General features: G+C 53.1%; 1 protein-coding gene across 2 annotated transcripts in view; it reads right to left on the bottom strand.

Annotated features, from left to right (window-relative positions):
* Vwa2 (von Willebrand factor A domain containing 2) overlaps positions 1-18,222 on the bottom strand; it is a 38,374-nt gene extending 20,152 nt beyond the window's left edge. For both annotated transcript variants that reach the window (XM_021630980.2, XM_021630981.2), the window contains exons 1-5: positions 17,848-18,222; positions 11,474-11,535; positions 7,772-7,846; positions 6,345-6,478; positions 665-774 (exon numbers count right to left, since the gene is read on the bottom strand). In XM_021630980.2, coding sequence (XP_021486655.1) covers positions 665-774; positions 6,345-6,478; positions 7,772-7,846; positions 11,474-11,525 — 371 coding nt within the window. In that variant the 5' untranslated portion in view covers positions 11,526-11,535; positions 17,848-18,222. The remainder of the gene's footprint in view (positions 1-664; positions 775-6,344; positions 6,479-7,771; positions 7,847-11,473; positions 11,536-17,847) is intronic.
* Positions 18,223-18,427: the final 205 nt, after the last annotated feature.

Genomic DNA, 18,427 nt, shown 5'->3' with positions numbered 1-18,427 from the left:
GTTCTTTCCATAACCTCACATGCTTCACCCCGCAGGACCTTCCTTAGCTCTCTCTTCTTGGTAACTGACAACCACATATAATAAAAGCAAATTTTTAACTGGTGTTTTAAATTACCATCTGGATGCCACACTGTAATAATTAGGGGAAGCCTTGAAAATTGTCCGCTCTGCACAGCTGAGGCCTGAGGTGAGGGGAGGAAACCCTTCAAGGCAGCAGGTTTAAGTGTGGCTAGCTCTACTAAGTGTGCTGGCACAGGCCTTCAGCCCCAGCACTCGGGGAGGTGGAGGCAGGCGGATCGCTGTGGACTGAGGAGGAGCTCCGCAACAGCCAGAGTGAGACCCTGTTTCAGAAACAGGAGGGAAGGAAGGAGGGAAGGAAGGAGGGAAGGAAGGAGGGAAGGAAGGAGGGAAGGGGGGAGGGAAGGAAGGAGGGAAGGAAAGAAAGAAAGCAGGAAGGAAGGAAGGAAGGAAGGCAGGCAGGCAGGAAGAAAGGCAGGAAGGCAGGAAGGCAGGAAGGCAGGAAGGCAGGAAGGCAGGAAGGCAGGAAGGCAGGAAGGCAGGAAGGCAGGAAGGCAGGAAGGAAGGAAGGAAGGAAGGAAGGAAGGAAGGAAGGAAGGAAGGAAGGAAGGATGAAGTGAGCACGGCACCATCTCATCATACATACTTGAACGCTATCCTCTTGATGTTTGCCTTCACTTCCTGTCGGGTTGAAAAGGAGTCCAGGGGGAATTCCAGATGAGGAATGGAACCAAACTGCATGGCTCCCACTCTGACCTGGAGGAGGAGACAGGGCCAGAGGCCCCAGAGGTTTCAAAGCATGAACATTCCAAAGAAGAAAGACTGATGCCTGGCTCTTGGCCACTCAAGAAATCCTGTGGGGGAGCTCTGGCCAGCCTCCCTAGAAACACGGTTCTGCAGCCCAGCTGGAGAATTTGGGAGGGCGTGGCGAAATATGCCTGTGCTCTGCTGTGACAGAGCAACTGCCCCTTCGGCCAGCACCCACCGGGTGGCTATCCTGGCTGCGGTGCAAGCAGCTTTAGGCAAGGTTCTGCTCACATCTGCCAAAGGCTCCCGGCTCATGTGCTGCTGTGTGCAGATGCATGCGTGACATCGTCTGATCCAGTCACTGCCCACGTGACTGAAGACAACACTACTGTGGACTGATGACTCTGTGCAAGGCTCGCTTGCCCAGGACAAGCAAGGAAAGGAAGCCTGGGCCTTTGGACTGCCGGCATCTGGACTTCTCCAAAGTACTATTATACCACTTGCCTCCTCAGGGGTGAATATGCTTTCAAATCCAGCCGAAGGTTCCATAGAGGCCACTGCTGAACCTAACCACAGCCACCAAGCCCCTGCTCCTTGCTGATGACCCACTCCTGCCAAGCCAGGTAAACACCAAGTCTCTAGACCAGAGAGACAGACTTGGGAAGAGTTACCTCCCAAAACAGAAACAAGCAATAGTGGAGCTGAAGATTTTCGGTGATCTCTGTGTGTGTATGTGTATGTGACTGATTGTGCTTCCTAACTGAGGAGGCCACAGGAGAAAACCCAACACATGCCTTGCAAGACTGGAGCTTGGACGCTGAGCATCGGAATGATGTGCCCAACCAGCATCTAATCCTCTGTTTTCCAAACCCACAGGTACCACATGCCCGGGAGCTGTGCTAAGTACGCTAAGCCCAACTCTGGGAAGGACTTCAAATGGGCAAAGACACTGTGTGCCTCCCCAGTGCAATCCCTTGGCAGGCCCAGTGCTAAGACAACGGGTTGATGCCCTTGGCCACCCAGCTGCCTTCCCCAGACAGGAAGCTGTTGGCAGCTAAAAGCAGAAAGACAGTAAGTCTTGGGTGGCCATGTGAGGAGACGGGCACTTCGAGTCAGAGCCATGGAGAGACTAGAGAAGCTTAACAAAAGAAGGCAGCCTGATGCGGCTTCCCTGGGACACAGCATGAAACAGAGAGCGACGGCAGCCAGTGAGACTGTCTGCTCAGTAACTGGGACAGCTGGAAAGGTGCCACCATAACTCAAGGAGACACTGCAAATGCATTCAAGCTTCCGGGGTGAGCTCTTGTGAGAATCCCCTTGTTTGCTGGGAACCAAACCGAATCTTTCACCTTTTAAAAATTGTCTGATAAATCTGAGCACTTGGAACAAACTTGCACACAGTCATAGGTAAAGACAAAACAGAAAGAGAATTCACAGCTCGTGAAGGCCAGGGTTGGTTTCTCCGAGTGTAAAAGAACAACAATCCAGCAGAAAACAGGCTAAAGACACAAAGATCAAAAAAGGGAAAAACAAATGGTTTCTTAATGGCAGGACATTTGGCCCTGGGAAAATAATACCATTTCCCCATCAGCTTAGTAAAAAGGAAGGAGCATCGGCAGCCATTTGGGTAGGAAGGTAAAATGGACTTGCCTCTACAGAGAGCAACGTGCCAGTATGTACTAACAGCTAAAATTTGTAGGCTTTGGAAATTCTCCTACAGACAGTCTTTCGCACGGATGAAATGAGGCGTTCATAAGATCAGTGTATTTATAATAGTCCATCAATAGGGGCTGGCTAATTAGGCCTGGTAAACCCTCAAGGTAGGCTGATTATCTGTAATATCAATATACACAGAGAGAGAGGATGAGATTTCCAAGATAATATGATAAAAAAGACAGGAAAGAGGGAGGGAAGGAGGGAGGGAAGGAAGGAGGGAAGGAGGGAGGGAGGGAGAGGGAGAGAGGTGTAGACTGAGCTAACTTTTCTAGAAAAGGAGAGAACGGAAGCACATCTTTATGTTGCCTCATGGGCAGAGTGGGCCTGCGGGGCCAGATGGGGGGGGCTACTACAACAGGTGGGGGATTGGTGCCCAGTCACAGGGGCGGAGCGGGGTGGAGCGGGGTGGATATCTGGTGAATGGGAAATGTGTGGGTGCAGATTTTCCTCTCTGTCTCTCTCCTTTTTACTGAACCATAAGAAACTATTTGTTCACACAGGTGGGAGGAATTCCTCACAGCCTGGCATCTGGGTCCCCTCGCTCAGGCTAACCAGGAAGGACACGGTTTCAAATAAAAACACGGGAAACAGCCCCAGTCAGCAGTTAAGGCATTTCACTTAATTGGAGGTTTGGGGGCAAAACCGCTGCCCTTTATCTTCAGTTTACTGTGCACAGGGGCAAACCAGGTTTCTCCACACCCTGTCCCAGGGCTGTTGAAGCAGGAAGTGGGTGTCTGCGTTTGTAAGTGTTGGAAAGACTTCGAACACTTCAACTCTGTAAGGCTCTCAACTTAAAGCTCCTTGCCAATGTCTCCCCTCCCCCGGCATAAGGTTCCCTGAGGAAGCCTTTCTGCTGTGGTCTGTGTGAGTCTGGCTCACCCCAGCAGACACCATTTTCTCCGGTGCTCAAGGCTTTTGTGTGTGTGTGTGTGTGTGTATATACTTGTGTGTGTGTTTGTGCGGAGGCCTGAAGAGGCTGGAGGTCAACCTTGGCTGTTGTTTCTCCGTGTTTTGCAAAAGGGTCTTATTTCGGCCTAGGCTCACTGACCAGCCAGTGTGGCTGGCCATCGGCCCGGGGAGGGGTGGGATGCCTGGCATTACAAGTGCATAGCGCCACGTGCAGGTCTGGAGAACAGAACTCAGGTCCTCCTCTCATGGAGGACAAGTGCTGTTACCTGTTTTATCACCTGAACTACCTCCCCTGGCCCCTGCTCTCAGGTTGTTCTTGGGTTAAACCCAAGTCGCTCTCCCCAAGCAGTCAGGATCTACGCTCACATGCTCACACTCTCACACGAATAGGTCCTTCACACATAGGAGTTTTCTGGGCACCCATCACCCTGGCTCTCTGGTATGAGTGCCATCCTAGAATTCCATAAGTTTTTTCATTATGGTTTGAACCTGAGTGTGTTTCAGGTTTACGTTAGGCATGCTCAGTCCTCAGCTTGTGGTGCTGTTCTGAAGGCTGCAGAGGTCTGGCTCCCCGAGGGGGGTCTGGCTGAGGGAAGCGGGTCATGCAGGCAGGCTCTGCCCTAGCTGCAGCCTGCTCTCTCTCCTCTAGGGTCTGCACCACGGAAACAGCCACGCTGCGCCACACTGCCTCACACCCTCACTGCCAGAATGGCCACCACTTTCACAGCCAGGCCTTCCCCCGTGATGGGCTAAAATTTCTCTGAAACCATGAGCCACAGCAACCTTTCCTGCCTGCTGGTCACAGTGACATAAAAGCAATCAACATACACACACCCTGAGCTGCAGTGACGGACTCTTGGCAGCGCTAGCCGGGAGGTTGGCTGGCCTGTAGTTCTCACTGTCCCCCACGCCATTCCATGTTCCCCACCCTCCACTGCCAAAGACAGCCATGCTGTTGGCATGATAGCAGGGAAGGGTGCCTGTGCTGTTACAGCACCCTGGCCCAAAGGCTAGCCATGGGGAGAGACAGATGGGACAGCAGGCAAGTCATGAGCCCTGGCCCTACTGGCCCTGTCTGAGTCTCCATGACACTCAGACATCACTTCACTCCTCTTCTGCAGAGCATGGGGTTAAGGATGTGTGTGTCAGGACCAGTGAGCTGGGTAAAGGCTTGCTAATGAGCCTGATGACCCAGAACCACAGGGTAGAAGGAGAAAACTGGCTCCCAGGAGCTGCTCTCTGGCCACACACGCAAGCATGCACACACGCAGTGAATGTAAAAAACAGCTCAAAACTGTAATTCATGTCATGTTTCTTGTGTCTCCCAAGTTGACACCCTTATGTCTCCAGGACATGCTAGGCGAACGCCAAGGTCTGCATGCCTGATCCTTGTACCTCTTCTTCCAGGAATGGCTATGGGGGTGTTTACTGTTAAAGCAAGGCTTTGTCTGCAGGAAAGGGGAGACCCAGTAGGTGTCTATGTGGCCCCTGTAGGCTGACGGCATGCTGACACCATGCTCACAACCTCCGAGCTAACCCTGTCTGGACTTAATGAGTGGCACTGTGAGAGTGTCCAGGTCCCTGACCACCTACACTCCAGGGCAGTGAGCTCACACTTGAGTGCAAAGGGCGCCTTTCTCCAGACAACCTGGCCCTCATGACAGGGCTTGCTTGTTCCTAAATCCTCCAGCTGTTACAGGATTAAGCCAGGAATGCTACCTCAGAGAGCCACTTCCTTCTCAGCCTGTGACTGGTCTCTAATTCAAGTAATGATGGCTTCTCCTCTTATTTCATTTCTGGGTGGGTTTACATGGTTGAAAATCCAGAAAATACCCACAGACAGACTCGTCTGGGTTGCCTGACATCATTTGTGCTGACAGGTAGCCCTGTGGGCGATAACTGCCCGGGTGGGGATATGTAGAGGTGGGCTGTTGGGTTGGAGGCTGCATTCCTGTTACTGTGTTGGATAAGCTGGGGTACATCGTGGAAGTGGAGCTTGGCATTCCTATCTTCCAAAGTGCATGCCTGGGAACCTTCATTTCTTAGAGCTGTGCCCACGGCGTGTCACTGAGCCTCCAAGTTTCTGTTCAGCTGGAGATGGTGTTGAGGTCAGCCTCAGAGTCAGGGAGGCCGAGGGCCAGCTGTAGCTCCGTGTCTGAGGGCTGTGTTCTTTACTCATGCTGTTGGGGTGTTTAAAACTGCTCCTTTTAGGAGCAAGAGCCACAGTTACCCTACTCTGCCGTTTGTGAGGCCAGAAGGACAAGGCATAAAGGTGTTCTCTGAATTCTCTCAGACAAGATCTTTTCAAGCGAGCAGAGAGGACAGACCTGTGATCCACACTAAGATTCGGGTCTGCTTAGTATGCATTCTGGTTTCCAAGGAGCCAGGGATGAAGTTTTAGTTGTTGAGAGAGAAAACTTCCGTAGCCTTAAATCCACCTCAATGATAGGCCACCCACAGAGCCTCCGAGATGACAGAGGCACTTTAAACCCAACCTCGCTTCACAGCCAGAAACTAGACCCGTCCCTTCCCAGCCAGTCGGAACCCGGATGAGGGGTCTTCTCCAGTAATGTGACTGGGCAGGGGACTTCCGTGTGGCTTAGTCTGCTAATTTGGTGCCCTCCTAGGTGATCTGCCAGCTCCACAAGCAGAGAGGTGTGCCCTGCCAACCTCTGCACACACGCACGCGCACACAGTGGGGGAACTAGCAGGACTGTGCAGAAAGATTTCGCTGTGTGCTGGAAGGAAGCTGACCTACCTGAGCAAGCAAAACCAAGCTGGAAGAAGGGAGCACATAACTTCCTTGGCCGACCCCCGAGCCAGTGTCAATCCCACCACACCTAGGTTTGCGCCTCAGTCCTGACATCCCATAGCCAGGTGAGTCTTTCTTCCTCTTAAAGCAGAGATCCTGTCACTTGAAACCCGGGACGCCAGCAGAGATGAGTCTAACTCACCCTGCCGGGGCTGATGTCCAGAGCATCGCAGACAGCCTCGGCAAAGTGCTTGGATCTCTCGAAGCTCCCTCTCCCGATGCTGTGAGAGCCGTCCAACAGAAACAGGATGTCGGCCGCTGCGGAGCACCACATCACTGGAGACAGGAGCAGATGCAGGGTTAGACTCTGGCTTCCACCGTGTAGACTTTGATAAGGGCCTGCTTGTGAGTGCCTTTTCAGCTATACTACATGAGTCCGGTGAAGAGGGGCTTCTGACCTGGGCATGGTCCTAGCCTTTGAGGGTCACTGTCTTAACCGTGTGCCCTGACATGTGCAGCTGAGTGACCTAGTAGTTCCAGCAGCAGCAGTGACCGTGCCTTCCTTGGCGTGTGCCTTCCTTGGGGTTTTTACCGCTGTGACAAAGCACCACGTCCACAAGCAACATGGGCAGGAAAGGGTTTATTTGGCTCACACTTCTGTATCAGTTGGTCACTGAAGGCAGATGGGCACGAACTCAAGCCGGGCAGGACCCTGGAGGCAGCAGCTGAGGCAGAGGCCATGGGGGTGCTGCTCACTGGCTTGCGCGCCATGGCCTGCTCTGCCTGCTTCTTAGACAACACAGGAACACAGCCCAGCGGTGCCCCCCGCAGTGGGCGGGGCCCTCTCACATCACCAAGGAGGAAGATGCTGAAGGCCTGCCTACAGCCAGGGCCTATGGAGGCCTTTCCTCAGCTGGGGCCCCTCCTCTAACCAGATGACTCCAGCCTGTGTCAGGCTGACTTAAACTAGCCGGCACACATGTAGCCGCACACCCATCTGCTGAGTCCTTCTGGCTTCCCACCTATTTCACTTGTTTGACTGTCTTCTGGAGACCTCCTCTACCGTACGGGTCACTATTTACAGTGCATAATTAATGGTTTTAGCGGAGGGAGCCCTTCACCACCACACTCAATGGTAGAACGTTTTCTTCGCCTCAGGGAAGTCTCCACTTTCATTGTCGCCACCTAGCCTCCAATCCTAAGGAGGTTTGTACTTCTGTGTGTGGCGGGGTGTATGCTGGTGTACGTGTGGGCATGTGCAGGTAGCAAGACAGCAAGTTCCTCCAGCACCCCCCGCCTCCACGTGCATATCACACCACACTCACTCACTCACTCACACACCTAAGTATGGACACACATACAAAACAGTGAATAGACAAATAAGTGCAATAAAATTTAACTTAAAGTTTGGTAACAAGAGGTTGTTTTGTTGTTGCTGCTTGTAATTATCACTATTTTAACTAAGGAGAGTCACTCAGTGGGAGTCACGAAAAGGACTGAATGGGGAAAATGACCAGCCACGCCGTGAGAGGAAGTCAGGACCACAGTGGAGACTCTCAGGGAGAGCGTGGCTCCCCCGGTCCATGGGGCACTGAGTAGCCGTGTGGAAGATGCACGAACTGGACTTACATTTGCTGGCCACTGCGATCTTCCCAATGGTCTCCCTGTTCACATGCACTTCCTGAAGGGCGATGGACGGGGACACTGGGAGAGAAAAGACGGAAGTGATCATGACACGGTAGGGTGGGAGGGGTCTTCGCCTCTCCACTGGGTGACCTAAGTGAACAGGAAGCAAAGCAGAAGGCAGAAATGTAGAGAAGTGCAAGGCTCGGGTGCGGCTTGGTAGCAGAGCACAGTGACCAAGTGGGATGCTCTGGATCTAGCACTCAGCTCACAACCCTAAGCATCACGCAAGTCTATGAAGTAACTTTGTTATTTATATTTGAGTGTCTCGTGTGTGTGTGTGTGTGTGTGTGTGTGTGTCTGGGGGGGGGTTGCCCTAACACCAGATGGCTATGGAAAGACTGCTCCTGAGGGCTTCTGTCCTTGATCACAACTGTGTCCCCTTGGGCATGGCTCTTTGCTGTGTGTATCCAGGCGCATTCCTGCGAGGTCCCCAATCTGCTGCCGGGTAAAATATCACCATCGTAAAGCTTAAAATTCACAGAAGAGACAAATCCATAGAAAAGTGCCAGGGTGAACGTTCAAAGGGTACCAGAATGCTTAGATGACTAAATTCCAAACGTAACTCTAACTGAGGAAGTTAACTGGGAAACTTCTGTGCAATGGGGATACTATAAAGTGATACCAGCTTTCCAGAAAACAGTCTGGCCAGGTGAATCAGGAATCATAAAAATGGCTCAACACTGTAGTATTGTAACTGAAAGTGAATCAGAAGGGAAAACGTGGTAGAGGGAGGAAAATGTGGCTAAGACCCTCTCCTTCAACATTCTTTGTGTTAGAGAAGGGCCACAGATAGGTAACGGACAGACAGGAATATGCGAGAAAACACTGATATATTTACCAATAGTTTGTAAATATAACATGATCAAGAGCTAAACTGTCTGAGGGGGACACCTTAGTTTTTGTGCTTTTTCATATTCAGTTAAATTATAATGTTACATGAGCAGTTTTAGGAATAATTTTTAAAGACTTTGGATCTGAGGGTAGAGCTTAGTGGTAGAACGCTTGGGTTAGCCACAAGGTTGCAAGGTCAATTTCCAGCACCCCAAATTTAAATAAAAATAAGAAATGAACTTTGACGGTAGGGCAACATGCCAGAGGGACCCCAGGATTGCTGAGTGGTGACCTGACCTGCAAACAAGAGGGAGGGCACCCAGGGAGCTAGTTTGAATAGCTAGCTCCTCCTTGCCAGTTCAAAGCAGGGGCATCTAGCTGCAGAAGTTCACATGGAGCTGCTGGGTCCATGTAACACAAGTTGCAACACACGCAGAGGACGAAGCCCAGAGGCAGGTGAGCACACAGAGCAGTGAGGAGCGGCTGGGATGGGACACAGCGGGGAGCTGGTGCCAGGAGGAAACCCATCTCAAGGCAGACAGTCACAGAGCACACTGGGCTCAGGAGGAACCCCAGCGTGGTGCTGCTGGTCAGCCTGTTCACGCGGCACCTGCTGGGCTGGGCCCTCCACCTTCCCAGCTCCTGTGCACACTCAGGCTGTAGCAGACACTCCCTGCTGTGCTCTCCCTTCCTCAGCGTGTCAGCGGACACTCCCTGCTTCCCACTGCTATGCTGGTGAAGCACCGAGCTCCACAGTCCCAAGCTATGGTGTAGCGGGTCTGGGCTTGCTTCACCGCCTTGGAAACATCGAGGCCTGCCAACTCTCAGAGACTGCTGCAGCTCATCCCAGAATCCACCTCCATTCCGTAGACACTGAAGTTTTGAAACAAGTCTATGAATTGCTGACAAAGAGCCCAGCAGCCAAAGGCTCTTCACAATCACCCAAGAAAATGCAGAAGTACTATTCACTGCTAAAGACTTAGCAGGGGCCCAAAACCCAGCTGCCTGAGACAGGAAAACCAGGGAGATACAGGCCCTGAGGACAACTGCTAAACACGGCACCCAGGTCATGCTGCCCTTGGTGTCACCTGCTGGAGAGTTAGAACAGGTTCCAGGACTCAGGGGAGCCCATCTTCAGCCCGGGCAGCACACTTGGCGCCCTCTGCAAACCAGTGTGTGATGCCACAGAACACGGTAGGGCTATTTGCTTTAGCTGCTTCTAACCAAGTGGGCGCCTCTTCAAAAGACCAAGGTTTCCGAACTGCACTCTCCCGGTGGGTGAGTGACACAATGCACAGAGGATGCTGAGGGCCATGGGTAATCGCTCACTCACAGATAGGAGAGGCCGGGCTTCGGCAGAGAGCTCTCTACATGTCTCCCGAGAGGACCCATAATCATGGAGCCAGTCAGGAGGCCTGGCTCTCAGTTCCTGCCATACTACCAAATCTAGGTCACCCTGGGTCAGTGATGCGGCCTCTCTGGACCCCAGGGCTTCATCTGTACAGAGTGTGGGACAAATCGAGTATGTGGCAGGTGGGTCAGGACCACAGAGGGGATGCACCATCATGCGATGGAGCAGAACTCAGGCTGGGCTCCTGACCAGAAACCTTTGCTCCTCGAGCGGGTTCAGTACATGCTGGGCCCTAGGCCACGGGGACAGTGAGACTGTATACCTGAGGAGCACCCCAGGCCAGGCTTGCACAGCTGAGCAACCAGTACATTTGTTCTTATTTCTGAGGCGATCCTCCTCAGAAGCCCTGGTTCTCCCGCTATATATGTGCACCCTCCAAACAGGCTGAGGCAGGCCAAGATGAGAGGGTAATGGAAGGGAGCTCTGATCCTGTTTCAGTCGGCACCCAGAGCACAAGGTCTGCTTTAAAGCACAGAGATTACAGAGTGCTGAGTAAAAGTAAGTCTACAGAGTCCTTCCCGTGGAAACCATCAGCTACCCAAAAGTCACCGAAGTAAACTCAGACCTGTGTCCAGCACTACAGGGCGCAGCTTCTACAGAGCGTCGAATAGGGACATGGGAGCCAGCGGAGCTGTGCTGGACACTAAGGGATGGGTAGGAGTTCACCCAAGTGACAGTGGCAGGATGGTGGCAAGTGCTCTCAGCAGAGTGGCCACCAGGATTCAGAACCTCTGTGAAGGAGGATCCTTGCCTCAGAGGACTCTTGGGATGAGGCCAAACCCCTAAGAGATGTAGAAAGCCACTTAGAAGCTTTAGGTAGGGGCCCGGCAGCAGCCAGATGTGGCCAGATTTGTATACTGAAAAGGCTGCAATCTGGAGAATGGCACAGGGGAGGGGCACAGGTAAACACAAGCGGATCACTGGGAGGCAACTGCAGAAATGCAAGCGGAAGGGGCTGGGACCTCAGCGCTGGAGGCTGCCACGGGATGGAAAATACAGAGACTATAAAAGCTAAAATCAGGGCCAGACCGGGGAGGTAGCCCTGTGGGTGGTGTGTGCGTGCCAGCGTGAGGACCTGAGCTCTAGTCCCCAGGGTCCACACCGACGCTGGAGCAGCGGTGAGCGCCCGCACTCCAGCCCTGCTGGTGCAGACAGGACAATCCCGGCCTCCCTGGCAGCCCGCCCAGCTGAGAGGGTGGGCTGTGGGTTCAGAAGACCTCACCCCAAAAAGTAAAGTGGAGGGTGACAGCGGAAGACCCCTGACACAGCCTCTGGCTTTGGCACTTACTCACACAGGCAAGGGCACGCCTCCTCTCCACACACACACACAGAGCAAGTTTAAGCCAGTGGGGCTAGAGACTGGCCAACCCTCAGGATTTACAGCCCATCGAGAGACACCTTACCTCTGGAGAACAGGAGAACACAGACAGCTGGCAGAAGCGGAAACGGAGGCATGATGTTAGACCTACGGGAAAAGAAAGTGGGCGTCGGTGCAGTTCTGCGACCAGACGCGCCCAGGAACAGCACACCCGAGGCATGGTCACTGCAGCCTGGAGAAGACAAGCCCCCAAACCATGAAGCCTTTCCCCAAACACTCTAATTTTAATCAGCCATCTGACGCATTTCCTGCCTCTAGTGCAGCCAAGGTCCTCCACAGCTTTTCGTAGAGATTTCCTGCCCAAATGTTCCCCAGTCTCTGCCCTGCAGGGTCCCAACAAGCCATCTTTAAAAGCAACTCCTCCCTCCAGAAGTGAACAAGGTGAAGGCTGGAATTGAACACTGTCATTTTCTGAACCCTCCAGCAAGTCAGGAAATCTTCCTCCAGTTACTGAGGTCGTGTCCAAAGAGCGGAAATGTGCTAGTCTGTTTTCTGCTGCTAAGGGTAAAACACCGTGACCAAGAGCAACTTGGGGAAGAAAGGGCTTATCTGGCGTCCATCACTGGGGGAAGCCAGCAGGAATCTAGAGGCAGGAACCAAAGGTGCCCACTGGCTTGCTCTGCCTCCTTTTGTGTACAACCCAGGAAGGGCCACCTGCCTAGGGATGCCACCACCCACAGTAGGACGGGCCTCCTACATCGACCATTAATCAGTGAAATGCCCTAAGCACTTGTCCACAGGCCAATATGATGGAGACATTTTGTCAACTGAGGCTCCTTCTTCCCAGACGATTCTAGCTGTGTCAAGTTGACAAAAACCTGCACACACAGCGTTGCCAGAACAGAAGCAGCGGGAGACTCCCAGGTGCCGTCCAAGGGAGAAAGGTGGCTAGGCGGTGCTCGTTCTGCTGGGAGGGGCTCACACCTTCCCGGATGCCTGCTCTCAGCACGTACTTTCCAGCATGCCCTAGACTGGATGTAGGACAAGCCCCCACCTGCCAGTGGGCGGATCAGGTGGAGGAGGCAGTGGGATGACAGGTGTGTGGGACTCACTTCCCGATGCTGTCTGTCTCACTCCTTAGCTTCAAAGCCATTCCTGGTTTGCAGACTCTGATCCTGGAAGGCGCGTGTGAAGAGGCCAGAGGCTCGAGCCTGCACACCACATCAACTGATGGTCCCTAAAATCATATTCCCAGGCGGCCGTGAGGACGGGGACACCAGGGAACACAGGCACACCACAGGACTAACTTGTCCTAGTATGTGCCTCTGCTTGCCCAGCCGGGCGTCTTCAGAACCCCACCTCTCTGCTCATTAAGACAAGATTTACTTTGGCATTCTGCAAATGGACCTGCATGGAAACGGCTCCCCCAGATGCCAGTCACATGTGATAATCCTCACAGCATCTCTCACACCTGTCCCCCGCTTTCTCACAGCCCACACTGAAACTGTCCCGTGATCTGCCGGGAGCCAAATGCTTAAGACTGGACGGTGTCTCGGTCTCGGGGGAAGCCCCATACTTCGAGGTACGTAGGAAGAAAGTCACATGCTCAATGGGGAACAAAGCACTATAATGCCACCTGCAGAGGATGGGAGGCGCCTTCTGGGACAGCTTTGTGTCCACACACTCAGTGGATGTTTCTCTACCTTGATAAAAGGCGGGAGTGTGGTTGCCACTCTGCAAGTTGTTCTGAGCACTCCAGACTCTTTCCACCGAGTCTTCACAAATATTCGATTTATTCTCATCTCATCACATACCAAAACATTCTTACGACATTAACTCAACATCAACAACTGCTCCATGTCAAGAAAAAAAATGAATGGGATCCAACTGTATGGCCCTAGCTGCCCTTGAACTCCTGGGCCATGCGTGCTCCAGCCTGAGCAACTACCGCGTTTTGCCTAGGGAATTTTTTTTTTTTTTTAAATAAGGATAAAAGTAAAAGCCAACAGCTACTATTATCTAGCAGCACACATTTCTCACAGGCTGCCACCAGGCTCCAGATATCGGCATCTTCTCTCCTAATGCCCCAGACACCTAGTAAGGGCAGATCATCCCATTCAGATACCGCCACAGTACACGGCCAGGCAGTGGGGCTAGATCCGCCTCCAACCCTTGGAATTCTGGGAAGACTCGAGGAGAATGCTGAGCAAGGGAGACAAATCTGCACAGGAGGCCCAATAAGGGCATGGTGGCAGAAGTTGGGGACCCAGAAAAAGGCTATGAACTATGGGGAGGGACAGAGAAGATAATCGTAATTACACACTTGACACCCTGATCCAGTCCTCTGGTGTCTTTTCCAGCTAGCACCTTTCTTCAGTTCCTATACTGGAGCTCATGGTGAGATCTCCAGGGCCCTCTGCCTGCCTGTTGATAGCCTGCAAGCCAGAGGCAGGCCCACCTTGCCAAGCCCTTTCCATTACAGAACACCTTGCTCGCTGCCGCCTTTCTTCTGTTCCATCACCTACGCTCACCACACACGTTATTCCAGGCGGCTCACAGATGGACTTGGGAGCCGAGCTCGGATCTGCCCACCTGATTGCTAGCCTCTGCAGCACTAGGCAAGGTCTGTTGCTAAATCATTCCACTGTCCACAGACTAAGAATCACATTTCTCAGACACAGCCAGGAACAAAAGCCACCGGGCAGGGTGTGTGTGTGTGTGGGGGGGGTTAAAGAATGTCTCGGAGGGCAGCTTTGCGGGGCAGTGCCCATCTTTCTCCCACCATCAGATATGGAGAGCGCAGGAAAGGAGGCCCACTTCTACCTTATTAGAAAATAAACTCCTTCCACAAATATTAGAGTGGCCCTTGTAAGCCTTCCCCAATCTACAAGATGGAAACCCAAGTCCTTTGTAACAGCCAGTGTGTGAACAGGAAGACTGAAACCAGAGGTCATCGCCAGCCCAGCTGGAGGCTCCTTGCTGCCTGTACTGTAACAATCATCTTCCTTGTCTTTCACATATAATATCCTGCTCAGGCTCAGAGACTCAAAACAAGGGACAACTTCTTTTCCTAGTTTGATGTGCCAGAGCGAGCCCTCTGCCCTCCCCCTACTCCCCTCTCTTCACCTGTCTGTCTGTCTGCTTAGACAGGGTATTGCTATGTTGCTTAAGCTGGGCAGGAACTGCTAAGACTCAAATGATCCCCCTGCTTCAGCTCCTGTATCGACAGACACACCTGGTCAGGGAAAGCAGGCCAAGGCTTCCTAGGAAAGGCCACACCCTCAAGGAGAGCCAGCAAACCTGCAGAGTTTGGAAGTTGGCATGAAGGGATGACAGTATGTGTCTCTCTGTGCAGTCCCCGGAAGACTGGGGCTCACAGAGGCTCCCGTCAGTCCACACTGCTAAGACCTTGAGGACACAGCAGACATTGGGCTCACTTGGCTGACGACATTTGAGTCTGCTCTATACTGTCCAGGAATCTGACTCTGTGACAAAGAGCTGTGAACCCTGGGGAGCATGGACGGGAGGGACAGCTCGCAGGATATTAAGTGTGCAGATGGATTCCAGCCCAACTCTGCTCCCAGGAGCTGGGGGGCCCGGCAAGCAGCAATCTCCGTGTCTTGGTTCTTTCATTGGTGGAATGGTTACTTAGGGTCAACACAAGAAAAACCTTGTTGAGAGGAAGAAGTTCATTTTCTGCCTGATGCTAAAAGATCTTTACACTAAGCTCACCAATTTCATTCAGTAACAGTCAGTCCCATAGGGTTGGTATTAGCATATCCATCCTCACAGAGGAGGAAACAGAACTGAGAAGGTAGGACCTAAGGCCACAGAGCTAGCAAACTGCAAGCCCGGCATCCAGCCCAGGTCCTTAGCCGTGTCAATGTGGGTGCAATAGCTCGGTGGAGCAGGAGCAAGAGTAAGCCAACAAGAGACCCCAGCATGAGGCTTTCTGGTAAATTCTTTCACTTCAGCCTCTCAGCTCTTCTCTCTATAATGGAGGTGACACTAGCCACCTCTTTGTCTGCGGAGGTTGGCAGAATGCCACAGAACCCCAGTGCAAAGGCCCCCTGGGCAAAGGCAACCTCTCCTAATTACAGATGAGAGGAGCCTGGTTAACTACTATTACTAACTATACTAATGGTTAACTACCATTACTAACACCAGAAGAGGAGGACTGGGGTGACAACTGTTGTTTAAGAAAAGTTGGAGAGTGGACCGCATGAGATGGAGTAAGGGTGTGGCTAGGCTGTTCGAAGATGTAGAGGCCAACTGAGGCAGACTTCGGATGTATGCAGCTGTTCCAGAAGCAGGGTCCCAGATGCCCGGACTCACCGAACTCTCCTATACCCTTGTGTAGGTGACACAACGGGCATTCTAACACAGTCTTACTGGGGAAAAAACGTTTTTAATCGGCAATTCTATCACAGTCCTCCTGAGCTTCGCACACACCCGCTTCATCAGAGATGCTTCAACTGCCTACAATGCACACTCAAGACCTACCCTGTTGGTGCTCATCCAGGAGGTCCATGGGATCACCGGGGACCTCAGCCTGTCCCTCCCGCAGCTCCCTGCCAGCTGTGTGTAGCTCTCCAGCTGCACGTGGTCGGGGCGCTGGACAGCATGGAAAGCTTACACCAGGGTGACCCCATCTGCACAGCCGTAGGGCAGTTGCTGGGTTAAGACTTCATTTGGAAGCAAGGCTGCAAAGTCTGAGTCTGGGGGAATCAGGCTTTGGCATGTTCCTGGTACACTCTCCAGATGAACTGGCTTTTGTTTGCATCTCCCAATGAAAAGTTCATTCAGCACCTCCCAATTATAATTTTTTTTTTTTTTTTTTTTGCCATGGTGCATAGTATGCAAGTTTGAAACCCACTGCTCTGACGCACTTCATGCTACTGTTGTCACTCCCACTAGCACAAACATAGGACATTTCCTTTATCCAAGGGCCAAGTGTTCGGCATCTGCCCTGGGCCTGGGACTTCCAGGTGCCATACAGAAAATGGAAATACTCCACAGCTGCAGGAGACGCACGAGGTAAGAGTACAGCTAACAAAGGCCTTCTACTTTAACCAAGCACTCAGCCCCACTGTCATGGCTGCCAACTAAGGATGCCCTTCTTACGAAGCTCTTTATAAAGGCAGGAGTGGAAGCCTCAGCGTGCATTAGTAAAGGAAGAAGCCCGCCTGAAAGGTCATTCACCGACTCAACGGTACAACACCTGGAAAGGATAAACCATGCAGACCAATGGTGGCCAAGGGGCTGGAGGAGGCAGAAATGAAAAGGCAACAGTAGCAAACATTTGTCCAAACATCTAGAATGTGCTAAACCCAGTGTGAACCCTGGGCTCTGGAATGGGGGCTCAGCACTTGTGACAAATGGCCCACTGTGGCAGGGGACACGTGCAAAGTCTTTGTAGCTCTGCTCAGTTTTGTTGTAGACTTAAAAGTATATAAAAAAAACTAGCTCTCAAGTTTTCCCGTCCACGGAAACACGCACCTCTGGCTGGCGGGTTCCAAAGCACGCTGAAGGCAGGGGTGGGGGAAATGGTTTGACCTGAACCCTGGGCGGTAGACCCACCCCGCAATCGGTGAGAAATCCCTCCTTGCTGTATTTTAAGGCACACTGGGATGGTGGAGGAGGAATCTGCTGTGTCCCTGGGATTTGCCTGAGACTCCAGTCTGGGAGGTTCTTCGCCCCCAGAAGGAAGCTGTGAGCTGGATGACCACCTCTCTGATTCTCCGTTGACCTTTCCCGTTTCTTTCTCAAAAAAGAACATTTCTGAGCAAAGCAGACCATGAGGTTTTAGGATTGAATCTACAAACATTCAGAAGGGTCTCAGGTTTATGCAATCAAGGGAGTTTATAGTGGGGTGTCATAGTACTTACAATTATTAACTCTCCTTATTGCGCAGTCGCGGCTGAGAAGTCCAGGCTGACCTAGGCGGTGCTGCAAGCAAAGGTAGGGGAAGTACCACCGTCCCTTTTCTTCTGTCTGGCGTCTGGTGCCCAGACCTTTAAATCACGGGTTTTCAATGTGCTGAGACCCTCCCACTAAAAGTGTCCCAGCCAGCCAAGGGTCTGGTCCCCGGCAAGCTGCTTTAGAAAGGCAGGAGCCAGGCAGACCCAGGTGAGGGCAGCTGAAGACAAGTCTCTCCCACACGCACGCACGTGTGTGTGCTCTGCGCAAAGCGAACCCTCGCCCTTCCCTCGCTCCCAGGGCCGCAAGCCTCCCACGAGTTCTGCCTGAAGCAACTTCTCTGAAAAGACGAGGCTGCCTGGAAACCCGCGAGGAAACGCTGCAGCACCTCCGTGCCTACGACGCAGAGTGGAACACATTCCCAAAGCTTTTATTCAAAACGACAGCCCCTTCTGCGGCTCCCAGGGAAGGAGTCCCCGGGACTGCGCCAGAGAGCTCGGGTTTCTCCAACCACAGTCCACCTGAGCCAGCACCCCTTACCTGGTGCGGCGCCGGGTGCGCGGTCCGGGGCGACCTTCCCGGCAGGCCTCTCAGGTGCGCGCAGACAAAGCGAACAAAGCGGGCGGGCGGCGCTCGACTCCGCGCGGCAGGTAGGGGCGGCGGGCGCGGGGCCGGGACCCGCTGGCTGTCTCGCTGGAGGTGCGCCTGCCCCGCCCCGCCCTTCGCCCCGCCCCGCTCGCCGCGAGTCCCGGGGCTCCCACCCGCGGAACGCTGCGAGCGGGGCGCTGGCTGCCCTCGGGCCACGCGGGGCACCTGCGGGTCTCTCCCCGCGGAGGATCCCGGCCGTGAGGGCGGCGCCACCGCTGCTCCCAAAACGGCCCTCGGCCCTCGGCCCTCGGCCCTCGCGCGGCCCGGCGACCCGCAACCTCAGCACCGCAGACACTTCCGGCTACTGCGTAGGTTTTACCGATCCCACCCTTGAGGAAAGGTTGACTTTGGCGTCGTTTTTTATTGGTCACGGCTTCCACCTTTGGCCAGCCCTCCTGTTCTTACTGCAGTTGGGGGGTTACTGGTCAGTGCCTGGTGTGTAACTGAAGCGTCGCAGAATGAAATGGTGTGC

This window comes from Meriones unguiculatus, chromosome 1 (genome assembly GCF_030254825.1).
Source record: "Meriones unguiculatus strain TT.TT164.6M chromosome 1, Bangor_MerUng_6.1, whole genome shotgun sequence".
Taxonomy (NCBI): Eukaryota; Metazoa; Chordata; class Mammalia; order Rodentia; family Muridae; genus Meriones; species Meriones unguiculatus.
Note: the sequence above shows the minus strand (reverse complement) of the source record. Positions and strands in the feature narration are given on the sequence as shown.